We start from the raw sequence: 14,998 nt of genomic DNA, 5'->3' as shown, positions 1-14,998 counted from the left end.
CGAAATAGCACGGCCTGTCATCATCGAAATATTTACGATAGCTGTTCTGCGTCATCAAATTACGTAGAGTAAAGAAATGCGATCACCAATTGGTCGCGCCGCAATACGTTGCCGGTGACGCAAACGATGTGCTAATTTTACTTTTCAAATGCCTGACTCTGAATTTTTTGAACTCAGCAGCATTTAAAACTAAAACATAATTTAGCCTAATCTACACGACACTCGACGTTTTTTTTCGTTTGTCCGCGTGGAATTAAGTTTTTTAAAAATCCCGTGGGAACTCTTTGATTTTCCGGGATAAAAAGTAGCCTTTGTCACTCTCCAAGTCTTTATCTATACCCATACAAAAAATCACGTCAGTCCGTAGCACTATTGCGACGTGATTGAAGGACAAACCGACAAATGAACAAACAACACACTTTCGCATTTATAATAAGGGTACTGATAGTCTACCATTGGGCACCTTTGGCTTTGCGTTGGCGTTGGTAGATTCACTACGAACTGATGAACTTTGTAGTGCATAAAACCTGCGTATGAGTCATCTACGATACACTTACCCAGTTTTATTCGGTCTACGTGTTATGGAGTCGACCCCGACACTTAAAGAACTTCATGTTTAATGCGTCTTAATTAAAACTAACCTGATATGGCGATATTAAAGGTTATGACTATGGTCCGAGATCACAGAACCACCAGAAGTTACTTATTTTCTGAGTTTTTTTTTTATTTCTTTTTATTATTTGCTAGCTTGTGTCGAAGCTTGTCACAACGCACAACTCAAAAACTAGCAGATATGCATATGTTACAAGTATAGTAAGTAACGTCTGGCGGTCCTGGGGTCTTGCTCTTATTAGAGATGGACATTTAATATTGCTACTTTTTTAAATTTATTTCCATTTGGTGAAGTTACTATTTTTCTGCACACTTTCTTTCCGTAAAAAATAGTACTTAATCGATTGCTATTAAGTATTTATTATTCTGGAAGGGGTACGGCAGTTTTCATTAAAACTATACCTACCCCTTTGGTTTCTGCACGGCATCGTACCGGAACGCTAAATCGCTTGGCGGTATGGCTTTGCCGGTAGGACGATAACTAGCCACGGCCGAAGCCTGCCACAAGACATTCTAATTATTTATTTCTGAAATGAAACACATAAAAACGTGTAATGAATAATGATTTTATTGCCAACGGAACAATATTCATTTTTTATTTTGAAATTGATGTTTAATTTTTAAAAATTGTTAAGTCATGTAAATTATGATTATTATTGAAATTGTGTTATTTATACCTACACTTCATGGTTTCTAAGTAATTTCACATACTTATGTACATATCAAAACATTGCAGAACATTGCATTGCATTGCCTTACCACGATCAACTCCTAAGGGGGTAAAATAGGGGTTTGAAATTGTGTAGTCGACGCGGTCGAAGTCGCGGGAATAAGCTAGTTCAGCATCAAGCGACTGTAAATGCCAAAACAGATGCAGGCTCGAATCCTACCGGTTATGCAATTTTTTATATGTAGGTACCTACAGTTCTTGCAATTCACGAAGGCGAGTGGACTTTACTTGTGGTTACGTCGGATACACGGGCATTGCGTAAGTGTGCGTGCATGTCGGACCAATCAGTCGCGAGCAAGCGCTGTTGAACGCACACATTCAGTGTATCTTACTTATACCGGTACGACTTAAACACAAGCATGATCCACTCGCCTTCGTCAATTGCAAGAACTGTAAGTATTTAAAATTATTTAGAAGTGTAAAATTAAATTACTAAACAAATACAGACCGATTTTTCAATTGCCAAATAACTAACTAACAAATACTTTAGAAAGATTTCTCACAAAACCCGACGAGTGCGATAGCAACAGATTTTTTTAGCGATTGAAAAAAAAATCCTACAACCAAAATTTTACATTAAGCCCTTATAATAGGGACCATACGAATCCAGATAATAATATTATGGTTTACAAAAAATCAATATGATTATTTGAAGTAAAACCATAACAATTAGGTAATAATTCCATACAATCTTATAGTAGGTAGGTACTTATTAAGATAATAACTAAAACATCACTTGTGTAATATACTAAATACAAACAAAAAGTTTTTACGATTAGCATTCAAATTCAATGAATCTACAACATTATTCCTGACTAGGAATCTGACAGACTACAAGATAGCACATGCTTATTTTATACGTTAGTTTTAGTATACGCAAAACCTGAAAGTAGTTTGTTCAGAATCAGCAACAGAATCATTTTTACTACGGGTTATATTTTTACCAAAAAATACTTTAAAATCCTGTCATTTTGAACACCTAGTTGAATGACCGCTTGCACCCGCTGATTCGAGCCGTGCTAGCGGGAGCGCTCACGATCAACGCCAGCCGTCCCGTTCGCTTACAGCCGCTCGCTTGGGGCAAAGATAATATATACAAGTAAGATCGCTAACGTCATACATTCATTTAAAGCTTGCGTAAAACTCCTTTAAGTCGCCGGTACCTTGTAGGTCAACTCCTTATAGTGTGATGGCATTATTGTGCAAGCTAAAATGTGAATTATCGAATTTATTTAGTGCCATCTATCGAACAGCTGATGAAACTCAATTTTATTTAGAGCCAACTCAAATTTTACTCAAATAATAAACAAAATCCAAAATCACAGGCAATCATCAAAGGGTCCGCTATCAAGCGTAGGTCAGCAGTTTGGCATCATCAAAAATCCAGGAGCAAGCACAAGTAATCGGGTTAGCAGAATCTCGGAGTCCATATAGCAGAAACAATTCACAAAAGAAATAGGGAAAAGAAATAAAAGCACTCAGAAAATTGTAACACACCGTCAAATTCAACCGTCACCAATCCAAAGGCAAAATAATAATTTTATTTTCAAGTAACAAGTCATTTTGTTACGCCATCTACTGGAATTTTGTAATACTACTTCAGCTATCCAAAGCAAAATGCTATGGATATCGTAAAGTTCAATGAGTCAATAATTAAAATTAAGAATTAACTTTTTCCGAGGTGATGTTGTGAAAATTTTGTATTTTGTTACTAAATATAAATAAATTTGATGAACCAGACAAGTAAAATATGATATTTCGTCAAATCCATAAAAAATATATTTCATATGAACCAAGTGACGCCATCTAGTAATAGTCTTGAACTAGTTACAATTTTAAATAGAGAGTTAGCGATCTGTACTAGTTTAATATATTATCTTTGCTTGGGGTGACTATGTTTTTCGAGTACGACTCATAACAACAAGCATATTTTTAAATAATAATATCTCTCAACGGCTGTACTCACGTATTTAGTCGACGTTAGGCCGACTAGTTTCGAACCCATCAGTCGCGGTTGAGTCACAACCGCGACACATGCGCAAACTGACTCCCTTGAAAAAGGACCCCGGATGGGTTCGAAACTAGTTGCGTATACTAAAACCAACGTTGTATACTTACTCAAAAGTCTTGGCTACGGCTCAAGGCATATTGGAGAAGCGAAGCAACGCGTTTTTACACGACTTGAATGTTTGAAAAAATTTTGTATAGCGGGTGTATTACACCATTTTCAAATGTGAAAAAAAACTTTTTAGTTCGTTTTATGGCAGGACAGTCGTACTTAGTTACAACTAGTTCCTAAAATGAAATCTTTATCTTCACTTCACTGTGCGTGTTTACACAGGCGCGGGCGTGTACATTGCGTGGTGGAGATACTTGTTTCCACCACGTAACTCAACTTTCATACTTAGAAACAATATAGTATTGTCATTATTTAGTCAAAATTATCATTTATCTGTACATATTATAAAAGAAAAAACTGACTGACATATCAAGTACAGCTGAAACCGCTGGGTGTAGAAACTTTGAAGACATTGCATGTATATTCTCTCTTTCAACGAATCCCACTAAGGATTTTGAGAAATTGAATTACACACAAGCAAAACTAGAAGACGCGTCTGTCGCGTCGCTTTATCTCTGCAGCAATATCCCTTCAGCCTAAGATTTTCAGACTAAAATGAATTTACACATTCACTGTATTCACAACATATTTTTGCCTTGGAAAAACCACTTTTTTCTAACAAACAACGAAAATTGAAGGCCATATAAAAATTAATTCATTTTATTACTAAAGTCGAAACATTCACTTATAACTACTGCACTTTTCTGTGATACTCCGGAGTGGCGTTGCCATAGTCTTGCAAGTTGAACAGTGTGGATCAAATGAGTGTGAGCAAATGAGCAGTGAGCAAATATTGAAGGGATTTCTCGTCCAACGCCGTGTAGGCCCACATTGGGCTCATCTTGGTCAATACTATTATGTTATTGACAGCGTCTTGTGCCTAACTTCTCAGCCATCAAATGAGTTTGAATGCTGCTATGTACTGTAACATTTTCGAAATGACGCATTGCTTGAGTCTGTCACGTCACTTCGCCTCTGCAGCAATATGCTTTGATTTTAAGATTTTCAGAATAACATGAATTCACACATTCACTGTATAATGCGTACAAAATGACGTTTTACGCGCCATTTAAACTTTATGTGTCAGTTATAATGTCGATTTTAGTCCTTATTTCAAAGGTAGACCGTACTTTAGACACGACAGAGTTAAAATGGCGAGTGAGAAGTCATTTTGTACGGAATATACTCACAACATTTTTTGACTTGGAAAAAGCACTATTTTCCAACAAACAACGAAAATTGAAGGCCATATAAAAACTAATTAATTTTATTACTAAAGTTGAAACATTCACTTATAACTACTGAACTTTTCTGTGATACTCCGGAGTGGCATTGCCATAGTCTTGCAAGTTGAACAGTGTGGATCTGTTGGTGACCATGTATTTGAGAAAGTCTTGTATGTGAATGAGCACGTGTTGTAGGGACTTCTCGTCCAACGCCGTGTAGGCCAACATTGGGCCCATCTTGGCGAAGAGCCGCAGCAAATGTATAGACCCGTATATTTGGGACATTGGTGTGTCGGGGTAATCCTGGAAGAACGATATAATAACTTTATTGTATACCAAAACAATATAAGTAATAGTCATAGCCTAGTGGTTAAGACGTCCGCTATTTAACCGGAGGTCTGGGGTTCGATTCCGGGTACGCACCTCTAACTTTTCGGAGTTATGTGCGTTTTAAGTAATTAAATATCACTTGCTTTAATGGTGAAGGAAAACATCGTGAGGAAACCTGCATGCTATAGAGTTCTCCATAATGTTCTAAAAGGTACTAATATTATAAATGCGAAAGTGTGTCTGTCTGTCTGCTAGCTTTTCACGGCTCAACCGTTCAACCGATTTTGGTACAGAGATAGCTTGCATCCGGGGGAAGGACATAGGCTGCTTTTTATCCCGGAAAATTAGAGAGTTCCCACAGGATTTTTAAAAAACTAAATTCACGCGGACGAAGTCGCGGGCATCATCTAGTGATATATAATAGCTCAATGAATAAAACAAACCTGCAATACTTCACTATACTGTGGCCGTTCAAACTTGTATAGAAGTTGTGAGCCAAGCGTTGCATTGAAGTACTCCTTAATTCCCTCCGTGATATCCACTAGCACTGATTCCTTGGCTTGATTATGTAGTTTACTAGACTTCTTAAACGCTAAGTAGTTGTCAACAATCTGTGATACTGTCAGTTTAGCGGGCAGGATGGCTAGTTTTTGCTGTCTTGTGATCACATCCCAGTCATCTACCAGCCAAACTTTTAGTTCTTCAGGTATTTTGATTTTAACTTCCACTTTTGCTAGGTACTGCTCTTCGGATTCGATTGATAGGTCCAGACGGCCGCGTTTTTTTCTGTAATAGTATAGAAATATTATAAAACAATCAAAGAAGAAATTTTTTGCATACCCTTTCCAGGTTAGCCCGCATCCATCTTAGATTGCATCATCACTTACCACCAGGTGATTGCAGTCAAGAACTAACTTGTTTTTAAAAAAAAGGAAGAAATGGGGACCTCATACCAGAAAGCGCAGCTTTGGAAGACCACCGCGTAGATGGATGGACAACATCATAAGTCGTAAGTAAGGACATAAGCTACTTTTTATCCTGGAAAATCAGAGTTCCTGTAGGATTTTTAAAAACTTAAATCCATGCGGATGATGTCGCGGGCATATACTAGTCTAAAATATTTCTTAACTTCAAAAGGTGACTCACTTAGGTTGGTCAGAGCCAGAGTCTGCAGGTGTGTCTTTACTCTGTGTCTTGGTGGCTTTGGCTGATGTGGGTCCAGTCTCACTGTCTTTACCTGAAATACAGATAAAATAATAATAAAAAAACCATCTTGGAGAAAATCTTGACATCTTTAGTAGCACTTGGAAGATTTAAACTAATCGTGCAAGAATCATAAAAAGAATTATGGAGAACTTTCAGTTATGCAGGTTTCCTAACTGTTTTCCTTCACTGTTAAAGCAATATAATTAATTGCTTAAAATGCAACTGAAAAGTTAGAGGTGCATGCCTGGGATCGAACTCTCGGTCTTCCGGGATAAGAGGCGTACGTCTTATATTCAGTCCACTTACCGGCTGGTGTAGATGCTCTGGAGTCCTCCCTAGCAGGAGTAGAGCTTGCGGCAGCTTCAGATTTCCGACCTTTTGCTGGTGCTGAAAAACAAAACAAAATTTTTCATTGATTTTAGGCACTCATAATAGAGTGCCTAAAATCAATGAAACAAAACGAAATTTGATACCTACTGGGATAGTTTGCATTACGGGAATGGACAAAGGCTATTTTGTCCAGCTGAGTGATTGCGGTAGAATGACAGCTACAATGTCACTATCGCAATTATCTCTGATTGGTTGGAGCTCGCTCACTATTGGCTACAATGCATTGTTGCAACAAAAAAAGCACAAAGTCAGCCAATCAGAACAATTGAGATTGTAATAATGATTGATGCAGGTTTTACGAAATCGCCCTACAGGAATAATCACAAGTCACAATATTCATAAAAACTCATATCCACATCATCTATCTGGTACAGATATAGCTTACATACTGGAGATGGACATAAGATATTCTGGAAAATTAAAGAGTTCCTACTTACTTCTCCTACAGTATTTGAAAACCCTAAACCTATGCAGACAAAGTTGTGGGCATCATCTAGTAATAGATTTAAAAACTTCAAAACACAGGTAACTAGATAGTTATACAAGTAATGTTGAGCTAACTTTTTTTAGTCTTCACAGGTTGAGCAGAGTGTGCCCTTTGCACCTCCTTCTGTCTCTGCACGTTGGCCTCATTGTACTTTAGAACTCTGCTCTCTGGCACCCACTCATCCCAACTGTAAATAATGTGATTTATTAGCAAAAGGAAAAGATACAAACACTTGCATATGGGTCTCATTCGCTTTCACTAGTACTGCTAGAAGTCGAGTAACTTTAGCTCAAAATAAAATAAATATGTTAACTTTTACTGAGTTAAATAATTGATGAATTTTGAATTACATCGGTTGTCATTTAAAGTGTAAATGAGTAGAAAAACTTACTTCTTATTCCAACCAGCGTAATGTATTAAATAGCGAACATGTTTATCTTTAGTCACTGAACTTTTTAAGCATTTAGCTTCGTAGATAAGAGGTCCATGGAAGCACAAAACTTTTTCACCTAAAAAATTAAACAAAGTGTGAAACAATATTATTTAATAAAATTATTATACTGTCAAAAGTTTATTTTGTTACAACAAACCTTCCGCAAATTTTAGTTTTGGAGCCATAATTAATAAAAAATTATAATTTTTGTTTTAAATTGTTTGTTTACGTCAACGCCATTTGCAAAATGCAATTATTCATAGACAATAGAAATTGACGACCACAGATGATATCAATATTCACCACAGACGAACAGTTCTATAGTCTAGCTAGTGATGTTCTGATTGGAATCGATACAATATCGATTTTAAAAGAACTACAGTTATTTTCTAGATTTCTAGACACATATCGGTCACTAATCAGTAATCACCATCTCCTAGATTAGAAGAATGCCGTCAAATATGCATAAAAAAAAATATATACCTAGCTTTGAAGTTTTAACAGAATAGTAGGTATTCGATAGTCCTATTAGGTACGTCACAAGCACAAACTTCCTGATTTCGTCATCACATAGCACACTTCACAGCAAGTATTCTATATTTTTTTCTAGCTATTCTCCAGTGCCAGTGCCGCGACAGCAACTGATTGCGCTCCCCGTCGATTTTGCTTGTGTACAGTTAATTTGTAATCGAAATGTCGCAACAAGGCCCAGCTTTCGACGTGAACGCGATGACCCTAACCCGATGGGTCCTGGCTCAACAGAGGACGGCTCCAGCGGCCACTGGGGACTTGACCCAGCTCCTAAATTCCATACAAACAGCAGTCAAGGCGATACAATCGGCCGTGAGGAAAGCCGGCATCGCTAAACTGTAACTAGTTTGTAACTTTTATCAATAACTTTGGTCAAGTTGGGTACCGTAATTGGCCTCTCTCAAAAAACCGGCCAAGTGCGAGTCAGACTCGCGCACCGAGGGTTCCGTATTACAGTCGTATTTTTTTTACATTTTGCACGATAAATCAAAAACTATCATGCATAAAAATTAATAAAAATCTGTTTTAGAATGTACAAGTAAAGCGCTTTCACATGGTACGCCACTTGGTATATTAATTAGAAAATTGAAAATACTAATTACTTATTTGTTCATGAACATATTTTTCTCTGTGATTTACGGTTTTCATTTTCCCCTTTACTTGTGCTAAGACCTACCTACCTGCATCATGATCCTGAGGTATAGTAAGTAACTAAGGTTTTCTTGACAGACACGACAGACGGACAGACAGACAACGAAGTGATCCTGTAAGGATTCCTTTTGACGTACGGAACTCTAAAAACAGTCAAATGCGCAGTAGGTGTTCGATCGATTTATTTGATGGTAAGAAAGGGACCTACTCATGTGGTAAGAAGTGTGAGGCGCGACGTCAGAAGTGTATTTGCCGCGCGATTGGTTCCTCGGTCCATCTTTTATTTAGGTACGACGCGCAGTTTGAAAAACAGTACCTATACCTTAAGCGCAGCGTCATCCTCTCCTATGCGCAGAACTCTTTTTACCCGAAGCTCGAAGCCTTCACTTTTAAAATTGACGATCAATTTAGATTTTCGATTTATAATTTGTATTATAATTTAATGCATTTTTATTATTTTACCTAACTTTACATAAACCTGAAAGATCATTAAGACCTATGAATTTAATTAAAGTTAATTAAGAGTTATCAACATACCTACTTACCTATTTAGTGCAGAGATAGGTAGTTAGTTAGGTATGTAGATAATTTAAGACCGTTTGTTAGGTAATAGTAATTATTAATTCAAAATTCGATTAATTATATAATTGACGAAATGCTATCAATATTAAAAGTTAAAACTAAACAAACTGCTAAGCTAATGGAGCTACTTAATCTTACTAGTCAGTATAGTACCTAGTTAGGTACCTACTTTACTATTGGTTCTACAAGTTCCACATAAATCATCTGCTATCAACTATCAGCTGTTATTTTACGGAAATGGAACCCTGAGACGTAATTTTCGAATATCAACCCCGGGACTTCACAAATGAAAAGGCGAGAGATCGTCATATAGGTACTTCGCAGAATATTAGCTAAATATGGTTAGTCGAAATTGTCTAAAAGGTACCTATTCGCTAGGATTCACTCTGTGACCGTGTATTATCTACCTGCCTATTTACCAATTTTCCCTTGGCTACTTTTGGTCGATGTACGTATAAGTCCGCTACAGGTTGAGATGGCAATCGGGGTATGAGGCGGACGGATAACCCACACACCCGCACCGGATTAGCGCGGGGGCTGTGCGGGTGTACGGGGCGTTTCCCTCCCCGATTGCTATCTCGACCTTTCGCGTACTATAGGTACCTACATATTTTGTGCGGTCGATTTGCCACACAAATACAATGGATTAAATTCTAACTCTATGTAGGTAGGTAGTTTTTGTTTTTCGCCTAAATACTATTCATATTCATACTCTCTTTTTTGCATTTCATGCTTAGTTGTAATTACCTCGTTTCCAGTCACGGCATCTCAGGCGACACGAACGTGCAGGGCGAGGAAGTCAAGAAGCTGGACGTGCTCTCCAACGACCTGTTCATCAACATGCTCAAGTCCTCCTTCACCGCCTGCCTGCTTGTGTCGGAAGAGAACTCTTCTGTTATACAGGTGAGCAGGTTCTACCGTCAACTGTATAGTTACATTATAATATGAAGGATGCAGTGCAGAACGTATCAAAGTATACCTATACTATTACATACTTTTTATGATGATCTCAAAGGTATGTGAAGTCTACCAATCCGCACTTGGCCGGCGTGGTAGACTATGATTGAAGCCTTCTCATTCTGAGAGTTGAGTAGTGAGCTGTCGCTAGGTTGATGTTGATGATGAAAGTTGTTTATTACTTAATTTTATGAAGACGAAAGAGTTCATTGATACTTATCACTCTTTGAACCGCGCCCCCGACAAAGTCATTCATTATCAAGTCAAGTGAATAACAACTTTAAATTTGTAGGTACTATTGAAATAAAGATAAAAATTTACTACATAGGACTAAATCAGAAATCAGTGTTTAAATACTGATTGTTCGATATCTTGAAAGCTAAAAGCATACAAGGTTACGAACTCGAATATCTATAACGACAAGCAACATTCGATAGATAACTTCCTAGTCACTTTATATTTATCGAACACACCCACCAAATTAATATACAGTTTACTTAATTTAAAACAAGTCGGACCAGTTTTTTGCAAGTCTTCCAACACTGCGCCTTCCGGTGAGAGGTGGCCATTGCAGCACCTTGGGACCTCAACGTTTTCAATATAGGTGTACCAATTTCAACGGTACATGTGAGAGACTCCGCTCCGCCAGTTTGTGTTGTGTATGCAAAATCTATAGTTTCAATAATATTCCAAGTTTTTTAATGAAAATTACGTAATAAGTATTTATGTTGCTCCTTACAGGTGGAGACAGAAAGACGCGGTAAATACGTGGTCTGCTTCGACCCTCTAGATGGTTCCTCAAACATCGACTGCCTGGTGTCCGTCGGCTCCATCTTCGCTATTTATAAGTGAGCATAATCATCTATTTACTCGTAAGTAATATTACAAAATATGGGAAAGTGTGTCTAGCTATTAGATACATACAGGGCTTGCGTCACGGAGACGGTCGACATAATATGGTCGACATAGCCTTACTTTATAGGTACAGGAAAAACCAAAATAAAAGAATCGTGAAAAAAAATTATTAACGTACCTAACATACATTACCAACCATAAAAAAGTGAGGCATAGTTATGACAGACGACAGCGCAAATTACACGAGGGCGCTGGGTAATCAACGTTGATCTAAGTCGAAAATTTGAATTTGATCGTTTAATTTCCTCTGTTTCTCGGAAAGCTGACTTAAAGGCAGAGTTAAAACGGGATAAACTTTGTCTTTACATAACTTTTTCTTAGTCAAAGAAAAAACAAAGTGCGCTGTATTGATCTCAGCATAATACTCGGAAATGAAATATTTCTTAGTCAAGTCGAAGGCGCATTATTATGACAAGAAAACCTTGCCATTGATTTTCTACGAAAGAAAAAGAAAAGGGCCACAGAGGGAGAGACCAGAAACCATTTGTTTGATTCCAGAAAAACAACTCCAGGGGAGCCAAATGAATCTGATGCCCTACGTCCCGGCAACGAGCTGGTTACCGCAGGTTATGCGCTGTACGGCTCAGCAACCATGCTCGTACTGTGCCTCGGCCGCGGCAAGGGCGTCAACGGCTTCCTCTACGACCCCTCCATCGGAGAATTCATCCTCACAGACCCCAGCATGCGGATACCTGACAAGGGGAAGATCTACTCCATTAATGAGGGTAAGAATATTTTCTACAAAACGTTCCTGCGTTGGAACCTGCAAGTCAAAATTGAGAGAAAAACTGATTGCAGGTCGGCCATAGGTCGGCGATTATGGAAAAATGACACGGCGCCTCGCAAAAAAGTAAACAATATCAGGGATATAACCACCTAGTAAATTCCGAAAAGGCTGTATCAATCATTACAGTATGCAGATCATCGGCATTTAGAATGACATTTCGGCTTGTTTGTCTCTGTCACTATACCTATATGACGTATTGTCGGTCTCAACAACAGGGACAACGCTCTACAAATCTGCTATCTCCTTCTAAAGGTCGATGTACATTACTTTCAGCCGCGTATTAGTACAAATTACAATCTCAAATTATTTTTGTGATTAGCTGAGAAGGTATGGTAAGTAGTAACCACATGTATTTTAGCAAATAGCGAGAGAGGTTTTGCATTGTGTCACTATCACGGCTTCAGGAAATTTACCGTAATCGCCCAGCAGTATACCTAATTCTTTTTTTCATTACTTACTATTATGACTAAATTAAAATAAGCTCATTTATAGCTCTCTAAAACACGTTCGTAAATCGTTTCTAGGTTACGCCGCAGAATGGTCAGAGGGTTTAAAGAACTACATAGAAGAGAAGAAACGGCCCAAGACCGGCAAAGCGTACGGCGCGAGATACGTGGGCTCTATGGTGGCTGATGTGCACCGCACCATCAAGTACGGCGGCATCTTCATGTACCCCGCCACCACCACCGCGCCCAAGGGAAAAGTAAGTTGCTAAATATGGAAGGAACTAAATAGCTTAGAAAACTTCTTCCAGATATTTCTTTACGATACTATCTCCGTTTATAAAAATACTAAACATTTTCTTTAAAAGTTCCAGTACAATTTAAAAATCAATGTTTCTAAATAGTATTTTTTTCATCGCAATTTATTCATACTTAGTTCCATAAAACATCTACATTTTGCCCAAGTTTTTACAAGCGACATCGTAACAGGCATGCGTTAAAAAATGAAATAAAAATAGCTTTATTTTCCTTTCATCGTCAGCTTGCGTTACTTAATTATTATTATGGCCAATTATTTGCAATATTATGCTTTCATATCATAGTTAATAGTGTGTTAATCTTTGTACTTTCTGTACATACCTACAACAATATTGCTGCTTGTAGAAAGTTATTTGTTCCTGTATAAAACGTGACAACACGCATAATAATGGATAGCACTTTTAAAGGTGCACCCTACTTAAATAAGTCAGTATCAGCGATTGGCGCAACTGTGTCGTAAATCTAAAGTATATTTATTGTTTTCTCGCCTACTCTGTATTTGTATTTATAAAAGCTGATGCCCACGACGATTTTCATTTTTCAAAATCCCGCGGGAACTCTTTGATTTTCCGGGATAAAAAGTAGCCTATGTGTTAATCCAGGGTAAGTATAATCTATCTCCACTGCAAATTTCATCCAAATCCGTTCAGCCGTTTTTGCGTGATTGAGTAACGAACATCCAAACATGCAAACATCCACACTTTCACATTAATAATATTAGTAGGATTACAAGAAAGGACTACATGTACACTGTACAGGAATGTAATACCTCCTTATCTGTTTCAGCTGCGTCTGTTATACGAATGCAACCCCATGGCGTTCCTGGTGACGGAAGCGGGTGGTTTGGCGTCCAACGGCACCACGCCCATCCTGGACATCAAGCCGGCATCCATCCACGAGCGCGCGCCCTGCTACCTCGGCTCCAAGCTTGATGTCGAAGAGTTGCTGCGGTTTCTCAACTGAATTGTGATATATAAGTACAGTACCCGGCAGGAAATATTGTATATCGACCTTTTGAACGAGAGCGGTTTCGTAGAGCGTTGTCTCTGTCGTTGAGACCGACAAAACGTTACATGGGTATGAGTGACAGAGACAACGCTCCACGAAGCCGTAATCAGTTTCTAGGTCGATGTATAATATTTTCTGCCGCCTACACTGTAGTAACTTGTGCGAATAAAGAAACTAAAAATGGCGGCATTAATCACTTTCTCTCACTTATACTTATGCCTGTGTGTAGTGTGCGAGAGAGACGGAATGATTAGCTTCGCTTCGTTTCGATTTGTTTGGTTGTTTATTAGCACGAGTCATTCTATTTCACCTATTACTAAGTAGGTACAGTCCGTTCACAGTTATTTTACCTCTGACGTTATATTTGGCACAATTGCAAATCACACAATAATAAACCCTAAGCTCTAAGGAATAAAGCAAACAAAGCAATGGTGCCAACATGACGTCAGGGGAAAAGTTATAGTGAACGGAATGTAGTTCACGTAAAAATACCGCTGGGCAACATGGAACTGTGTGCACATGGTTATACCTTTATCACAGAGTAAATGAACAGTAAGACGACTCGCTCGATGTAGACAAACCGGTTAAAGGTCGGTCGGAAAACTTTTTACGCGTATAGAGATCTCCCCGCCGACGCACCTCACTTCACACCACCAAATAGATCGATAAACCGCCGACTGCGCAGGTACTATATCAGCGATGTTTTACGTGAAACTACTTATATTTCTTTAATCCTATTTTTGTGCCAACTTATGTAGGGACCAATGGGGAAGTTTTTAATACATGCAAGTTTTCGTATAGAAAAAAGATCCATAATTAAAAACTCACCCTAAATTATTTTGATAAGAGTAGCTGGTATTGAATATCTTTTGGAAGATCCAATTTTTTTTTAAATGTTATGTTGTTAAGCTGTGTCTAAATAAAACATTTAATTTTAAAAATATTTTTTTATTTCTTATAATACAACATAATATTATACTTACTTCATTTATGATGACATTCTTAAATTATACATTTATACAAGTAACCATATTCATTGTAAGGATTTTTACTACATAGAGGTGCATAAATAATAATGTTATTTTCTAGATGATGCCCGTTATAGATTTAAGTTTTGTTTAATTCTGTGGGAACTTTGTTTTTTTACAATACAAATAGCCGATGTCCGTCCTCGGAATGCAAGCTATCTCTGTACAAAATTTCGTCAAAATCGGTTGAGCGACAGACACACTTTAGTATGCATTTGGTTTCACAACAAAAAATTCTCCTAACA

At 37.8% G+C, this 14,998-nt stretch overlaps 2 protein-coding genes across 2 annotated transcripts; one reads left to right on the top strand and one right to left on the bottom strand.

Moving 5' to 3' along the window:
* Positions 1–1,158: 1,158 nt before the first annotated feature.
* On the bottom strand, positions 1,159–7,808 carry MRG15 (MORF-related gene 15). Its single transcript, XM_034977243.2, has 7 exons — positions 7,691–7,808; positions 7,492–7,609; positions 7,175–7,287; positions 6,530–6,610; positions 6,164–6,254; positions 5,461–5,803; positions 1,159–4,990 (listed from the first exon to the last, which is right to left on the bottom strand). The coding sequence occupies exons 1-7, from the start codon at positions 7,716–7,718 to the stop codon at positions 4,760–4,762; spliced, it is 1,005 nt and encodes a 334-aa protein (XP_034833134.1). The 5' UTR covers positions 7,719–7,808; the 3' UTR covers positions 1,159–4,759.
* A 354-nt stretch (positions 7,809–8,162) lies between these two features.
* fbp (fructose-1,6-bisphosphatase) lies at positions 8,163–14,666 on the top strand. Its single transcript, XM_034977241.2, has 6 exons — positions 8,163–8,402; positions 10,056–10,200; positions 10,996–11,102; positions 11,668–11,894; positions 12,481–12,659; positions 13,504–14,666. The coding sequence occupies exons 1-6, from the start codon at positions 8,227–8,229 to the stop codon at positions 13,678–13,680; spliced, it is 1,011 nt and encodes a 336-aa protein (XP_034833132.1). The 5' UTR covers positions 8,163–8,226; the 3' UTR covers positions 13,681–14,666.
* The last annotated feature ends 332 nt before the right edge of the window (positions 14,667–14,998 follow it).

The sequence above is a fragment of the Maniola hyperantus genome, chromosome 17, assembly GCF_902806685.2.
Source record: "Maniola hyperantus chromosome 17, iAphHyp1.2, whole genome shotgun sequence".
Lineage (NCBI taxonomy): Eukaryota > Metazoa > Arthropoda > Insecta > Lepidoptera > Nymphalidae > Maniola > Maniola hyperantus.
The sequence above is the reverse complement of the archived record's forward strand: the minus strand, read 5'-3'. Positions and strand labels throughout refer to the sequence as shown.